The sequence below is a fragment of the Carassius auratus genome, chromosome 19 (genome assembly GCF_003368295.1).
Source record: "Carassius auratus strain Wakin chromosome 19, ASM336829v1, whole genome shotgun sequence".
NCBI lineage: Eukaryota > Metazoa > Chordata > Actinopteri > Cypriniformes > Cyprinidae > Carassius > Carassius auratus.
Window position 1 is genome coordinate 16,992,076 of NC_039261.1, and position 16,162 is coordinate 17,008,237.

The window sequence follows — 16,162 nt, forward strand, 5'->3', positions numbered from 1 at the left end:
TAGAGAAAAAATAAATAAAACTAAGATGAAACTAACTAAAAATAAGTAGTTTAGTACACTGAAAACAGTAAATAAATAAATAAATAAATGAATTGTAAAATGTAAATTAGTAAAACTAAAAAAAAAAAACTAAAAAAACTAAAAAAAAAAAATATATATATATATATATATATATATATATATATATATTTATATATTTAAAGTATATATATATATATATATATATATATATATATATATATATATATATATATATATATTATAATAATTAAGACACGGATTTAAAAATATTAAAATATATAATAATTAAAATAGACAACCAGTCAATCAATGTTTCGAGAAAACAGTGTATAAAAGATAAAGATAATAAGATTAACTGAAATTAATTGACACTAAAGACTGGTTTTGTGGTCCAGGCCCACATATAATAAAAACGATTTAAATAAATAATACATGTAACAGTACATTAGTATAGTGCATAGTGAAAAAAGGTAATGTAATATAATACAAATATTTTCCAAATAATTTTCAACACATTTATCTTACATTTTTAATAAATGCATTTTTTAGGAAGCGGGTGCCTCGCACAAGGATCAATCAATCAATCACCTTTATTTATGTAGCTTTAAACAAAATACATTGCGCCAAAGCACTGAACAACATTCATTTGGAAAACAGTGTCTCAATAATGCAAAATGATAGTTAAAGGCAGTTCATCATTGAATTCATTGATGTCATCTCTGTTCAGTTGAAATAGTGTCTGTTTTAATTTGCAATCAAGTCAATGATATCGCTGTAGATGAAGTGACCCCAACTAAGCAAGCCAGAGGTGACAGCGGCAAGGAACCGAAACTCCATCGGTGACAGAATGGAGAAAAAAACCTTGGGAGAAACCAGGCTCAGTTGGGGGGCCAGTTCTCCTCTGACCAGACGAAAACCAGTAGTTCAATTCCAGGCTGCAGCAAAGTCAGATTGTGCAGAAGAATCATCTGTTTCCTGTGGTCTTGTCCTGGTGCTCCTCTGAGACAAGGTCTTTACAGGGGATCTGTATCTGGGCTCTAGTTGTCCTGGTCTCCGCTGTCTTTCAGGGCAGTAGAGGTCCTTTCTAGGTGCTGATCCATCATCTGGTCTGGATACGTACTGGATCCGGGTGACTGCAGTGACCCTCTGATCTGGACACAGACTGGATCTGGTGGCCACGGTGACCTCGGAACAAGAGAGAAACAGACAAATATTAGCGTAGATGCCATTCTTCTAATGATGTAGAAAGTACGGTGTTATGTGAAGTGTTCCGGTTCCAGTTTACCTAATTAATGCAGCCTAAAAATCCTTTAACGGATTTGGATATTAAAAGCATATTAGTATGTTATGTGTATGCCAGGTTAAAGAGATGGGTCTTTAATCTAGATTTAAACTGCAAGAGTGTGTCTGCCTCCCGAACAATGTTAGGTAGGTTATTCCAGAGTTTAGGCGCCAAATAGGAAAAGGATCTGCCGCCCGCAGTTGATTTTGATATTCTAGGTATTATCAAATTGCCTGAGTTTTGAGAACGTAGCGGACGTAGAGGAGTATAATGTAAAAGGAGCTCATTCAAATACTGAGGTGCTAAACCATTCAGGGCTTTATAAGTAATAAGCAATATTTTAAAATCTATACGATGTTTGATAGGGAGCCAGTGCAGTGTGGACAGGACCGGGCTAATATGGTCATATTTCCTGGTTCTAGTAAGAACTCTTGCTGCTGCATTTTGGACTAGCTGTAGTATGTTTACCAAGCGTGCAGAACAACCACCCAATAAACCATTACAATAATCTAACCTTGAAGTCATAAATGCATGGATTAACATTTCTGCATTTGACATTGAGAGCATAGGCCGTAATTTAGATATATTTTTGAGATGGAAAAATGCAGTTTTACAAATGCTAGAAACGTGGCTTTCTAAGGAAAGATTGCGATCAAGTAGCACACCTAGGTTCCTAACTGATGACGAAGAATTGACAGAGCAACCATCAAGTCTTAGACAGTGTTCTAGGTTATTACAAGTAGAGTTTTTTACCTCAAACTAGGATGATCATAGTTTGAGCTCCATTGCATCTAAAAGACTGAAAGCCCAAGATCTCCAGTAAAACATTCACGTTTGCGATCTTTCCTCCACACAGGTCAGCAGAAGCAGGTGGATCCAGAGACCTTCTGCTTCTTCTACAACTTCTGGAAGGAGACGGAAGCGGCGGCTCAAGACGTGGATCTGCCGGTCATCGTGCTGGAGCACCTGGTGAAGGACGAATGTGTCTACAAGCTCTCGTCCTCGGTGAAGACCAGCCACGGCGTGGGGAAGATCGCCATGACCCAGCGCAGGCTCTTCCTGCTGACGGAGGGCCGGCCGGGATACGTGGAGATCACCAAGTTCAGAGATATTGAGGTCAGGATCGCTCCGCTCAGGTTTAAATGTTTCAGGCCGAACCGTAATCACGAGAGACTTTATTCTTCTCATCCAGGACGTGAAGATATCATCCACTCCTTTCCTTCTGCTGAGGATCCCGACGCTGAAGATCACAACCTCCCTCAGGAAGGAGACGTTCGAGGCCAATCTGAAGTCGGAGTGTGACCTTTGGCACCTGATGATCAAAGAGATGTGGGCCGGGAGGAAGATGGCCGACGAACATAAGGTTTGATGTCTCCTTCAGTCTCTGATTTAGCTGAATTCATCTGCTAGATCTGCTGAACCACTATTTTCTGAGTTAATATTTCAGTTAGGGATCACATGACATGCAAGCAAACAATTATAATGCACACCCTGATGAAGGCGAGTTAGCTGCAAGGCGTCGGTGCTCATGTGTACTGTTTTTAATGTTAAAGCCAGATGAACAAAGGCTTTTTATGTCTTAAACAATATTTTCTTGAGTTTTTTGAAGACATAAAAATAATCCCTGCATCCAAAGAGCACGGATTCATGGAGTTCACACCCCTGCGGCGTTTTCTAAATAAATCGAATGTTAAATCTTTTTTAGTAAGTGTTATTGATTGTGTTTTATTTACTTACAGTGTAAGACTGGTCTATAAATTATAGATCTATTATGATTGTTTTGTCATGTTGTGATGATGAACATTCAATGTCTCATGTTACTGCTGATTTTATTTTATTTTTTTAAATTGCTTTTAAATGATTATTTATTCTTGCTATTGTAGTAATTTATTAATTATAAAAGATTAAGAGAAAATAATTATTTTAGATTATTCTGGCTAAACGCCTGTTATTTAGCTCTTGTAAATTAGTCTGAAATAGGTGTGGGCAATTAATACATTTAATTTATTTATTTTATTTAATTCATTTAATTTATTTCAGATACAAGCGATTATGAAAATAAAATAACCCGGTGTATTTTTTTTGTTTGTTTTTTGGTATTGACTAAATTGCTGTTATTTTAATTTTATTTTAAGTCTTGAAATAAATTTTGGATAATAATATTAATAAAAGTTTTATTTAACCCTGAGTTACAGTACTAACATGCCTTAAATTCTTGGAATAAATAAATATTACATAAAACATACCTGTATATTCATTATTTTATTTTACATTCAGTTACTGTAATGATGCAATGGAATTATTAATAATAATTTAGTTAGTGTACTAAATATGTCTTAAATTCTTCATTTTCAAAAGTTAAAAACTTTTACTTTGGTGGAAAACTGCAGAGAGAGATTTTTAAATCTGTGTTTATTGGCAGGTTTATAAATGCTTCTCATTACAAATCTGCATCTCAGTGCGAAAACATTCTCTACCAAAATGTGCAAAGGTGATGGACGTAGATCATGTGAAGACACTGAAAAGCCCAGAACATATGACCCTGGTTTCATAAACAAGGCTTAAGTCCAGTCCTAGACTGAAATGCATGACATGAGCTGTTTTAACTGAAAGAAACATGCCAGTGTTGTTATTTTCTAATGCACTTTTATAAAAGATTCTTAAATGTCCTAATTAAACGATGGCATAATCCTCTGGCTTCATCTAAGCCCTGTCTGTGAAACCAGGCCGTGGTGTAACAGAACAACACAGTATTGTAGTTCAGAGCAGATAAGAGTCCAGCGCAGTAGTGTTTCAGGTGAAGCCGTCACCTCCTCAGACCTGAACCTGGAGTGTGTCTCCTGTGCTGTACACACTCGTGTGAATGTGTGCTGTGGTGTGTGTCCACAGGACCCTCAGTTCATGGAGCAGGCCTTGACTAACGCTCTGCTGATGGACGCTGTGGTCGGCTGCCTGCAGTCACAGAAAGCCATCTTCGCTGCTACCAAACTGGCCTACTTCGACAAGAAGAAGCTGGAGGGTGTGTATCTCTCCATCAGACCATCTACAGATTTCTTACTGTGGCTTTGTCGTTTGTTATGGTTCAACGTGCATGCGATGGTTGGATGATTATATCTGGTTATGATTTTGGTTTCCAGTGACTATGAAAACATAATTAGTTTTATGTTGATTGTCTTGTTTTCGTGACTATGAAAACAGTATCTGGTTATGATTTTGGCTTTAAGTCACTATGAAAACAACACAATCGACATTAAACAAATTCTGTTTTCACAGTGATGCTTTCATTTCATCTTGTTATAAATCCAACATCCACAATATTTAGTAGTTTTCAGTAGATTGTGGAATGCATCTTATTTTTTTTCTTCATATAATTTATTTGTATTTATTATTTTATATTATTTATGTAAATTCACACACACCTTAATAAATCACACAAACACACATTTTTTTTCATTAATTAAACTTTTTGTGCTTAGTTGTGATTTAATATATGTAATTATATATAGAATTTATCAAAGGATTTTCTTATTTTATATAATTAATTTTTATTTTCATAATATTTATTTTACTCTGTGTGTATGTATGTACTGTATGTATGCACACATTTCAATCAATTGCATATATTTTTTTATATATTACTTTATCAAAATGTTTCTTTTATTTATGTTTGCAATTTGATTTAAATGAAATGCATTGTTAAAAAGAGTTTTATTTGTAGCTCAATAAATGCATGATGGTTTCAAAGAATATTAACAATTATGTACTGTGTAAATTTGTAATCATTCCCATCTCAGTATTGAGATTTTTTGCAATAAATGAGCAGCCTGAAGGCACTAAAAAGCATGAAAAAAATGCATTGTGATGAATTGATAAATTGCTATTTTAGTAATTAGTGACTGTTGCTACTACCAATAAAAAGTAAATAAAACAAAGTATAAACCCTTAGGAGATAAGCAGCAGCACATTATAGAGAGACAACAGGAGAACAAACGATCTAGTTGTTTTTGTGATAGTCGCCTTATTAAGCGTCACAGGACAGTATTTAGTGACTGTATTTGTGTCTGGGTTAATCACAGTGCCCATGATGGTCCCTAAAACAACCTCTGAGACCCTGAAACACAAGATCAACCCGTCTCTGGACCAGACGTCTCCTCAGGCCGTGGACGTCCTGCTCTACACACCTGGTGAGGGTCTTATGTGTTTTTATTTATTTGGAAGAGCAAAGACAGATATTTGTTTCATATCAAGTTCGTCTCACTCGGATCAAGCAGTCTGACCTGGGATTTCCACAAGCCTTGTGCAGACGGCTAGTGTGTTCCTCTGTGATCCTGAAAGCATGGAGAAGAACGGGCTTGCAAATCAGCCCAGCGCAGAGTTTCCATGCTCTATTATTTCCTTCCCGTGTTTGATTAGCACATATTTTCCCTCACCGGACTTATCCGGGACAGAGACACGTGATCAAAGTGATTTCCTCTGAGCTGAGTGGAGCACAATCCTTTGTTCAGGGATCTGAAGGATCTGAAGCAATTAACTCTTCACTGTGTTTGTTTGTTAAAGGTGTTACAAAGCTACACAAACATGACTCCAGGTCAGGCTATGGGGCTATTTGAGTGTGATAGCTAAATACATTCATGCATTTGAGATGCTTTTATTAGTATGGCTATATATTTTAAAGAATGCACTTTAAAACCAAGTAAATTTTGTCCCAGAGAGGACTATGACATATGTCCTATCGGTGTGCTTCTGATTTGTAAGGTTTCACTGCTATCAGCTGAAGATCAATGAGGCCTGGTCACATGACTTTGATAAGAATCATAATACTTTAGTATCTCTGTTGCATAACGTAAAAAAGCTGTCCTGCTCTTGTTGGTCCAGCTGAACGGAGTGGTAAAAGTCACACGCTTGAGGAGTGACAAACTATAAAAGATCTCATAAAACCTGGCATAAACACTTACAGGTCATATTCCACCACACAATCACAAGAAAGAAATAAGAAAGTATATCTTGCATCAGGAAAACTTGTTTTTAGATGCATTAAGATTTTATATGTAATTAACAATTACGCATATTTCACTCAGAACTGTCATTGCTGTAATACATAGATATATTCTTCATTTTGTGAATCATTTATGCATAATGTTGTACTACCTTTAATTCATGACTCATTTAAATTACATTAAGAAGTTTTAGTTACTAGAATAATGCCACAATATCAAAATAGTATTTGTCAGGGATCTAGGAAGGAGGACCCAATTGCAGTGGGATATAAGGGTTTATTGACAAAAGACTGATTCAAGAGGGCAGTGAAGTGCACAAGATACCACAACAGGAACACAAACAGAACAGCTAGGGAAGGCCACTGGGAAGGCTTTAGGAAACAACTGGCAGAATACTTTGGCAACAGAGGGGGCAGCAAGACCAGGCTGATAGAGAAGACCACACAAGACTCGGAGACCGACCAAGTGCCAGGCAGGTAGACCAAGGGCAGGAACTCCACACAAGACTAGACAGAACAAAACACCACAAAAACTAAAATTACTCAAGACAACAAAAAATATAAACCAATAAAAGTTTAAGTAACAAAATAAGAAACTACCAATTAAACCAACTTAAAACCCAGAATCAAGACTAGAAAAACCATGTAAATCACAAATAAAAGCAAAAAACCAAGAACAAACAAATTACTAAAACAAGGAGCAAGACAAGAACATAGAACTAGACAAGGGCACAAGACCAACCAGACAAAGAGACATGAACATATTTTGAGACAGAGACAAAGGGTGTGAGAATGACCACAGACCAGCAAACACAAAAGGGTAAGGTGCACTATAAATAGGAAGGAAGATACATGAGGGACAGGTGAGCACAATTAGACCACCTAGGCTACAAGACGGTGTGGTAAACAGGAAACAAGGAGGAGAGGAGTTGTGTATAAATATATAATTATTTTTTTTCTTTTTAATTAATTTTATATATCTATCTAGATATACATATACTGTATATCTATTTCATTTTTTACATTTAAATTTTATATCATTACTTATTTTGTAATGATATAGAATTTTGCTGTGAAATATGACCTAGTCATGTTTTTTTTTATGAATGTTCACAGTAAATAATATAAAAAATAACAAATAGATTAAAATAATAATACAAAAGAAATACTGCTACTTCTAAGTAAAAGTACAAAAGATTTAAATAAACACAAAGAGGATAAACAGCAGCTCATCTGAGAGAGAACAGGAGAACAAAAGATCTTGTCGTGTTTTTGTGATATTCTTCTTATTATGCATCACAGGACCAACAGTGGAAAGGTTTAGCTCAGATTTAGGTCTCACTCAGTGAATGTAGAAACACATCCCCTCCCAGTTTGTGTGTTTTGTGGTGAGGGGTCTGTGACACTGCAGGGAGGATTTGACCCCCATTCAGAAGGAAACTGAACCGTTATGAAAGCCAGAGACTCGTCCAGAAAACACTGTGTGTGTGTTTTAGGTCAACTGAGTGTTTCGTCGCTGGACGGAGGAGGAAACCCAAAGCTTTGGTGTGCTTTGAGCAATGGGAAGGTGCTGGTGTTCGACGCGGCCAGCTGGTCCATGCAGAAGAACTCTGTACAAGTGGGAAAGTCCCGTCTGGTGAGGAAACCTCCCTAGATATAAAATAATTGTGTTTCCTTGTCCCACATCCTTATCAGACATGAGAAGCTGTTAAGGAGTTTCAGGAAGAAAACAACTAATATGGTTTATAATTATAACTGTAGGCTGTAATCAACTTAATTTATCTAAAAGCATTAAGTATTTTTCCCACAACATCACAGCAATAATGTTAAAAAAGAAAAAATGCTCCTGCATGTAAACAAAATGTTGCTCCATTACCCTGCATCCCAAATCTATGGCTATACATTTTATCATTTTGTTAGACTTCACTACATTGCTGGGATGCCTATAGTCATGGGAAACATTAGTGCACTTTATAGTTTTCCCAGTGGTGTTGCCCCCTGCTGTTCAGTGTATGAACACACACTTCTCTTCACTCCTCTCAGAACTGCATGCTGGCAGTGAACCAGCAGCAGCTGTGGATCGGCTCAAAGGATTCGTTCATTTACATCATAAACCCACGGAGCGTTTCCTGCAATAAACAACTGACGGAGCATCGCTGTGAGGTCACCGGACTCGCCCTGGAGGAGAGAACTGACAAATTCAGGTAACAGAGACAAAACAGGAACAAGTCACCTAAAAATGAACATTTGCTGAAAAATGACTCCTTCGGGCCATCTATGATGAACTTGTTTCTTAATGGGATTAGATTTGTAGAAATGTAGTATTCCATCTTCAGTGAATGGGTGCCGTCAGAATGAGTCCAAAAAGCTGATAAAAACATCACAATAATCCACAGCACTCCAGTCCAACAGGTAATGTCCTGAGACGTGAACATCTGTGTGTTTCTAAGAAACAAATTCATCTTTAAGATGCGTTTAACTTTAAACCATTAATAATAATAATAATAATAATAAAGCTTCCTCCAGTGAAAAAGTCCATCTCCTGTTCACTAATATCCATCAACATATTGGTTTAGCGCTGTTTTGGACTGTGTTCGCTTCTAAACAGAGCTTGAAAAATGTATTTTGGAGCAGATGCATATGGATATGGGACTTGTATTTTAGCAACAGTTTAAAGATAGCTGCTTGGACTCTCATTCTGACGGCACCCATTCACTACAGAGGATATATTGTTGAGCAAGTGACACAACGCTAAATTTCTCCGAAGCTAGAGATGGATGTTAATTGTATTTCTGCCTGCAGTCAGACGTTGGCGTACTCGTGCAGTGAAGATGGCAGTGTGATCGTGTGGGACGTGTCGACGCTGCAGGTCAGACGGCAGTTCAGAGTCTCCTGTCACAGACTGCAGAGCGTCCAGATCCACACCGGCATGCTGTGGTGCTGTAAGTCTGCCTCACACACTGCTGTGAATGCACGTTTCTATTATACTATAACTCCAATTTCACTTCAACTGTTATCTTGACTGTTCATTGTGTGTTTGTTACAGCTACTGTTTAAATGTTTGTATTCCAACAGTAGAAACATCATAATATCATTCAGAAGTGTATTTAAACGGGTCATATGATGTTGCTAAAAAGTACAGTATTTTGTGTATTTGGTGTAATGCAGTGTGTTTATGCGATTTAAGGTTAAAAACACGTTATTTTCCACATACTGTAAATTATCATTGCACTATGCTCTGCTTTTCTGTAACACATCGATTTTTACAAAGCTCATTGTTCCCAAGAAGTGAGGTGTGCTCTGATTGGCCAGCTCTACAGTGCGTTGTGATTGGCTGAATGTGCATCCAGTGGAACATAATTATTGATTATAATGACTTGTACTGTCTTTTTACACGTTGCATTGCTTTCTGCCGCGTAAACATAAAACCATTTCTGCATTTGTGATCGGAGAAACACACTTTTGAATCATCATTGGCAAATTCTTTAAATAAAAAACATACATAACTTTCCATTTAGTGAAATAAAATAATCTCAATGCATAACTGTTTTTGTTGTATTAAAGGTGGTGGTGATTGTGTGCTGGAAGTGCGCAGGAACGGCACGGTTCATCGTAAGGTGTCTCTTCCTGATCACCTGCTGGGCTCACCGAGGGGCTTCAGCTGTTTCCTGCTCTTTAACGAGGTAAAAGTCCCCGATGGTGCTCGTCCGGTCCCCTGTGTGTCCGTCCGGCTGGGCTTCAGCACTCATTACAGCAGTTAATGGATCACACGTGTGAGGCTGTTTTATAGCTCTCTGAGCTGTGATGAGCACGGCTTTTGATCATTTCCAAGAAACGGGATTCAGGAAAAATTGCTAGGGTCCTCAGGGTGGATTTAAAAATGATTCCAGTTTTATTTTTTATTACTGCACTGTTTTAGGTAGTTTGTAGAAGTGCACTACAACAGAGCTATTTATTCACTTCATTTTAGTGAAGATTTTTACTGTTTATGTCCACTGAGGCTTCATTTATTTGATCAAAAATAAATAAATTGTCAAATATTATTACAATTTAAAATCACTTTTTTCTATGTGAATTTATGTTAAATTGTAATTTATTTCTGTGATGCGCAGCTGTATTTTCAGCATCATTCCTCCAGTCTTCAGTGTCTTCAGAAATCATGAAAGTATACTGATTTACTGCTCAAGAAACATTTCTGATCATTATCAATGTTTAAAACAGTTGTGCTGCACAATATGTTTGTGTACTGTGTATATTCAGTAGGGATATATAAAAACAAACAATTGCATGTATATATTTAAGAAACATGTTATGTTAACATATGAAATATATTTATTTTTAATTAAAATATAAATATATTAAATGTATACAGTATACAAGTAAATATTTTCAAAACATATATCGTATGCGTGTTTGTTTATATAAACATAATAAATACAAATAGTACACACACGTATATCATGTAAACATTTGAATGCGATTAATCGTTTGACAGCACTAATTTATATATGTGTGTGTGTGTGAGTGTGTGTGTGAGTGTGTGTGTGTGTGTATGTGTGTGTGTCAGTGTGTGCGTTTTGTTTGGAAGTGAAAGGAAATCTATTGTCAAAATAGTTTTTTTTATTATAAATCAATCAATCAAAAAGTAATCATGTTAAATACAGTAATTATAATACTTGTGATTTTTTGCAATAATTGAGCAGCCCTAGTTTCCTTAATGCTCCAAGTAAATGTTTGTGATTTTTCATCTGTTTGCCACCGGACAGCGGCCTTTATAAGATAATACTCATGTAAGTTATTGGTTAATAAAGTCTTCTTCGTTGACTTGTGCTGGGAATGTGATTGCAGTCGGAGCAGCTGTGGACAGGTTTGGCAGACGCAGGAGAGCTGTGTGTGTGTGACTGCAGAGACCTGAACAAACCCTTCATCAGGATCCAGCTCAAAGACTGCACCGGCGTCGTCTGCATGATCAGAGTCAAGAACCAGGTGACAACCCGCTCACGTCCACCTGTCCAGATGCGTGAGATAAAGAGTCACATTACAATCTCTCCTGCTCTCAGATCTGGGTGGGCTGCCAGGGGAAGACCCGCGGGAAGATCTACGTGGTGAACACGGAGCGATACACGGTGGAGAAGGAGCTGATGGCACACGACGACAGCGTTCAGACTCTGTGCTCGGCTGAAGATCGCTACGTGCTCAGCGGAGCCGCGCGGGCCGACGGGAAAATCGGCATCTGGAAGGTTGAGTAGAAACAAACCGGTACATGTCATCCGTTTCAGCCTCACCCAACACATTTTCTCAATCAGATATGAATGTTTATAGACAAATCAAGCTTATTTAAAAAAATAAAAGACCATGCATGATCATAAATGCATAGATGCATATTGTAAATAAAGAAACACAGTGCAAACACATGCTGGCAGATGAAAAACACTGGACATTTACAGCAAAAACATGCAAAATCTCACACGCTTGTTACGTGATTATATGAAATGTAAATATTGAAGGGAAGGACACTTATACACTACATTTATGATGAATTCTTCAGTGTTTATGTATCTCATTCATGTCTGAATATGATTTATGCTGAAGGATGTTCCCTGGGCTGTTTTTTAATGTGTTCAAGTCCAAAAACAGCAAACTAATGGAGATGAAACGTGCCAGTGGAAATGTTTATTATGAAAGAAAGTCTCAACGTTGCACATCTGTATGAATTTGTGAGTTCTTAAAGGAATAATTGTTTGATTGCATGGTCATAACTGAATTATGAACAGCTGGTGGCATTTTAGAAATATGAAAATGCACTTTACTCTCCAACACTACTTACTGTATCTTCTTATAATAATAATATTAGGCCAGGATGCATAACTTTTCAGTAAAGGAACAATACGCCTCATTGGCGAGTCTGTTTTCAGTGCCATTGAATATGACTGAGTTACTGTCTGTATGCATATGTTTCATATCTGTACATAGTTTATCATGTATTTTATCTATATTTGTCTATGCAAAATCCATTTTAATGGCCATAATGGTTTTATATCGAAACATGTAAATGTCATTTTGAAGACTGGGGTTTAGATGAAATGAACAAAGCCTTGTGTATGTATTTATTGTATATATTCATAAAATTCTGTTGGATTTAACGTTGTAGTCTTTCTTTGATCCACCACTAGAGGACAGCAGAGTCTCGTCTTTCTCATCAAACAGCTTCTCAGATGGACTCAAGGAAATACTAGTAAACTAATTATTGCGTAGTGTATACTAAATTCTGCCTACTATGTAAATATGTGAAACAATCACTTGTGGCAGTGTGATCAAATAATGAGTCATGAACAAATTATAAAAAATTGCACTGAGCACTTTGCATTTTGCTCTGGTTTCACATTGCATACTTTGTCAAATGACTCTGGTTATACTGATAAAATAACACACTGTGCACTGTTACAGAGTTTTTTTCTAGCACATATGTTTGAATCAATGTTATTTTCTGGTATGGAGGTCTCAGGAGAGCAGTGATATACACCTACACCAATCTTATTTTATGCCTCTCTATTTGTAAACTATTCTTTCTTTTTTTAACGTGAAAGAGCACAAAAATTGTAATAATATTTACTCACCCTCATGTAATTGTAATACATCTGCATGCACCAGTAGTGTAGCCAGAAAAGAGACACTGGGTGTGCATATGAAAATCTGGGTGTGCCACATTTATTGTCAGATTACTGTGCAAAATTATGGGATAGTATTTTTGTCACACTGCTTCCGTCCAACCATACTCCTAGTGTTAATTTGCTGGTCGTGTCAAAATGTAGTTAATTGTTAAATGTAATAATTTTCTTCCAAATAAGATAATTTTGAACTTTAGCTATTTCATTTTGTTTATTTTTCATTACAATTTATTCACTTTAACTAAATTATAATATATAATTATAGGATTAAAATGAATTGTAGTTGCTCAATATAGATCTTTTTTTTCATGTTTTTGTAATGTCTGGGAAGCCAGAATGCGCATGCATCAACAGAAACATTTATTATCTGAACCCTGTTTTTTTTTACGTGCCATTTATAGCAAGCCATATTACAGATTATATTACAGATGCTTTGTCAGATTTAAGTTGAAGCGCGTGCCGAACCGTGTGTGGTGAACCGAACGCTTTGGTTTTTTATTTCAGCGAACCGTGCCATCCCTATTACCTCAATAATCAATCAATTACAGGCCTAAAACAATCATGCCCGAGCAGACGGATATAAGTACATCTCATCACACCGGCACCCGCCTCTAAATCAGTTGTATGGTCTGGTTTTCAGTCTAAAACAGTTGTGTCAAGTATAAATGTCTCGTCTGTTTCGGGAGGTGCGCGCGCAGTCAGCGGAGGCTCGCACCTTTTTTTCTCAGATTTTGAAAAATCTTCGCGATCGACTTAAAATGCTTCCAAGATCGACTTGTCGACCGCGATCGACGGGTTGGTGACTCCAGATATAGCGACCAACTTTTTTTGAGCAAGCATTGATTATGCGTGACACAGTCTCAATTTGTGGGAGGCATGTATTGGGCTTCAAACGCTGTACGCGCACGCGCTACACGGGACGGGTGGTCACCCTACCTGGCACACCCGTCTAGAGTGTGTCCACCTTTGTGTGTGGGTCCATGTACATGCTGAATCGACAGGTAAAAAAAAGCCTCCAGATCTGAATTAAAAAAAATCTCAAACATTCTACGAATCCTGATCTGAATCAACCGAGTCGCGAACAGGCTCCGAAGTGCCGATCTGAATCAACCGAGTCGCGAAAAAAAAAAAATATATATATATATATATATATATATATATATATATATATATATATATATATATATATATATATATATATATATATATATATATATATTCTAAGTAAACAATAATAGCCCAAGTTTAGTAAACATTTTTTATTGAGACTATAAAAAATAATTCTGCATCTATTTTTAGGTGTCCCAGCTGCCACTGTGGGTGGCACAGGCACAACCTGGCACACCCATGGCTACGCCACTGGTTTAAACAAACAAAAAGATGTGAAAGAGCCCAATTCAACACCACGGTGTTCTGGTGTTCAGGGCTCGCGCAGAGAAAGGCGTCTCAAAACACTAGAACATCGAATTTGCTTATTTTTGCTCTTGTGCCAACAAATACATACAAAATATGTCAAAATATCCACCTTGGAAATTATGCTCGAAAAATATAGATATTTCTTAAGTGAAAGTATGGGATGTGTATTAAAAATGGGATGTGTATTATATTGGATGCGTTCATGGTCTCTTAAAGTGACCGCGCCTAATTTAGCTACTGGCTGCTGTAATGTTAATCCAAGAAAATTAAAATGAAAATCACTCACTGCTCTTGACTGAATTTCTTTGTAGTTTTAACAGTCAAACCAAAAATTATTCAGAAACCAGATATAATTTTTGATATATATAGCAAAACTGTAATAATGTGAGTAATGTTGAAGGTGTCTGAATAAATGTAGGTTCGATTGTATATTTCATTTTTACATTGAAGACTATCCAGTGCTATTATTTGGTTTCTGTACCTTGACACCTACAAACTTGAAAAAAAAAAAACTTAAACATTTGTGTGAAACAGGAGTAATGTTATTTGCACCTTGTGCAATGTGGAATTAGTTTACAGCTTTTTCATGCACTTTGTGATGCATTTTGGAAATAGGAGATGAGCCCCTTTTCTAATGCACCACCTAGCTCGATAAACCCCTTCTCAAAGACTTACTGTTTGTCAATTTTATTTGGGTAACACATATTCTGAATGCCCTCGGCAGAATTCGAATGAGCCATTTTAATCTAGATTAATTTCAAGATCTTCAAGATCATATATATATGAGAACAGTCACTTGAAATAAATGTTAGCTGAAATAAAATAAAATATAGAAACACCTAAGCTAATTTTATTTCAATACATGCTAAGGCAACATTTCTCATTTTTATTACTAAAATAACTAAAACTAAATAAATTGAAACTAATAAATAAAAATACTTAATAAAAACTATATAGACATTTAAAAACTAATTTTTTTTTTTTTACAAAAATTCTAGTATAATTAAACTATTTAAAAATAAACAGAAAATATAAAAATAAAATGTATGGCAAAATATTAACAAAAAACATAAAAATGATACTAACTTTGCTAAGCCTAACAATTGACAATTAAAATACTATTTTACATTTTTTTGTAATGTCTGATTTGAGAACCAATTGTTAATTTATTTTAAATGTTCTACTTATAAGTCAACTGAATTAAACATGAATGTAAAAATATGTTGTGATTATTAATGTATATTAACATTTGACAGTAACCATAGTTTTGAGAACAATTTCATTTTGAATAACTATCAAATTCTTATTAAATGCTAATGTTTTTTTATTTTAATTATCTACTTATTATTTTTATTTATTTATTTATTCATTTATTTTGGAATCAGTCCTAAAGTTGCTGAAACCTTTAGAAGCTCCTAAACTTGAATGTTCTTTTTTATGATTTACAACTGGATGTTTGTTTGATGTTTTTACCTATTAAAAATAATATTTGTCTTGTGTGAATGCTCTTTATGTTTGGACATTGTTCAGAGCTCATTTGAAGAGAACTGAGGAGTTAATTTCCCACCAGAGAAAGAGAAGATGAGTCAGATTTCTGTGAAACTAGTGCAGTAAAGAGAGAGAAATCACATTTTCTAGAAGAAAGTCTCTCCTCCAGCTGTGATCTGATTGATTCATCAGTAAGGGGATTTTCAGAGAACTCGCTCCTGCCTAGACGTGACTCATTTAGGTGGGTCCATAATGCTTTTATTTCATCAACAATGATTGGAAAAGTCAGCA

General features: G+C 36.0%; 1 protein-coding gene across 1 annotated transcript in view; it reads left to right on the top strand.

The window, feature by feature from the left end:
• The window catches only part of LOC113119617 (DENN domain-containing protein 3-like), a 30,013-nt gene extending 17,571 nt beyond the window's left edge, over positions 1-12,442 (top strand). Inside the window, exons 15-24 of the mRNA XM_026289214.1 lie at positions 2,160-2,419; positions 2,496-2,666; positions 4,193-4,322; positions 5,380-5,487; positions 7,796-7,935; positions 8,343-8,503; positions 9,102-9,241; positions 9,864-9,982; positions 11,148-11,285; positions 11,360-12,442. Of these exons, the coding sequence (XP_026144999.1) occupies positions 2,160-2,419; positions 2,496-2,666; positions 4,193-4,322; positions 5,380-5,487; positions 7,796-7,935; positions 8,343-8,503; positions 9,102-9,241; positions 9,864-9,982; positions 11,148-11,285; positions 11,360-11,548 (1,556 nt within the window). The 3' untranslated portion in view covers positions 11,549-12,442. The remainder of the gene's footprint in view (positions 1-2,159; positions 2,420-2,495; positions 2,667-4,192; positions 4,323-5,379; positions 5,488-7,795; positions 7,936-8,342; positions 8,504-9,101; positions 9,242-9,863; positions 9,983-11,147; positions 11,286-11,359) is intronic.
• The last annotated feature ends 3,720 nt before the right edge of the window (positions 12,443-16,162 follow it).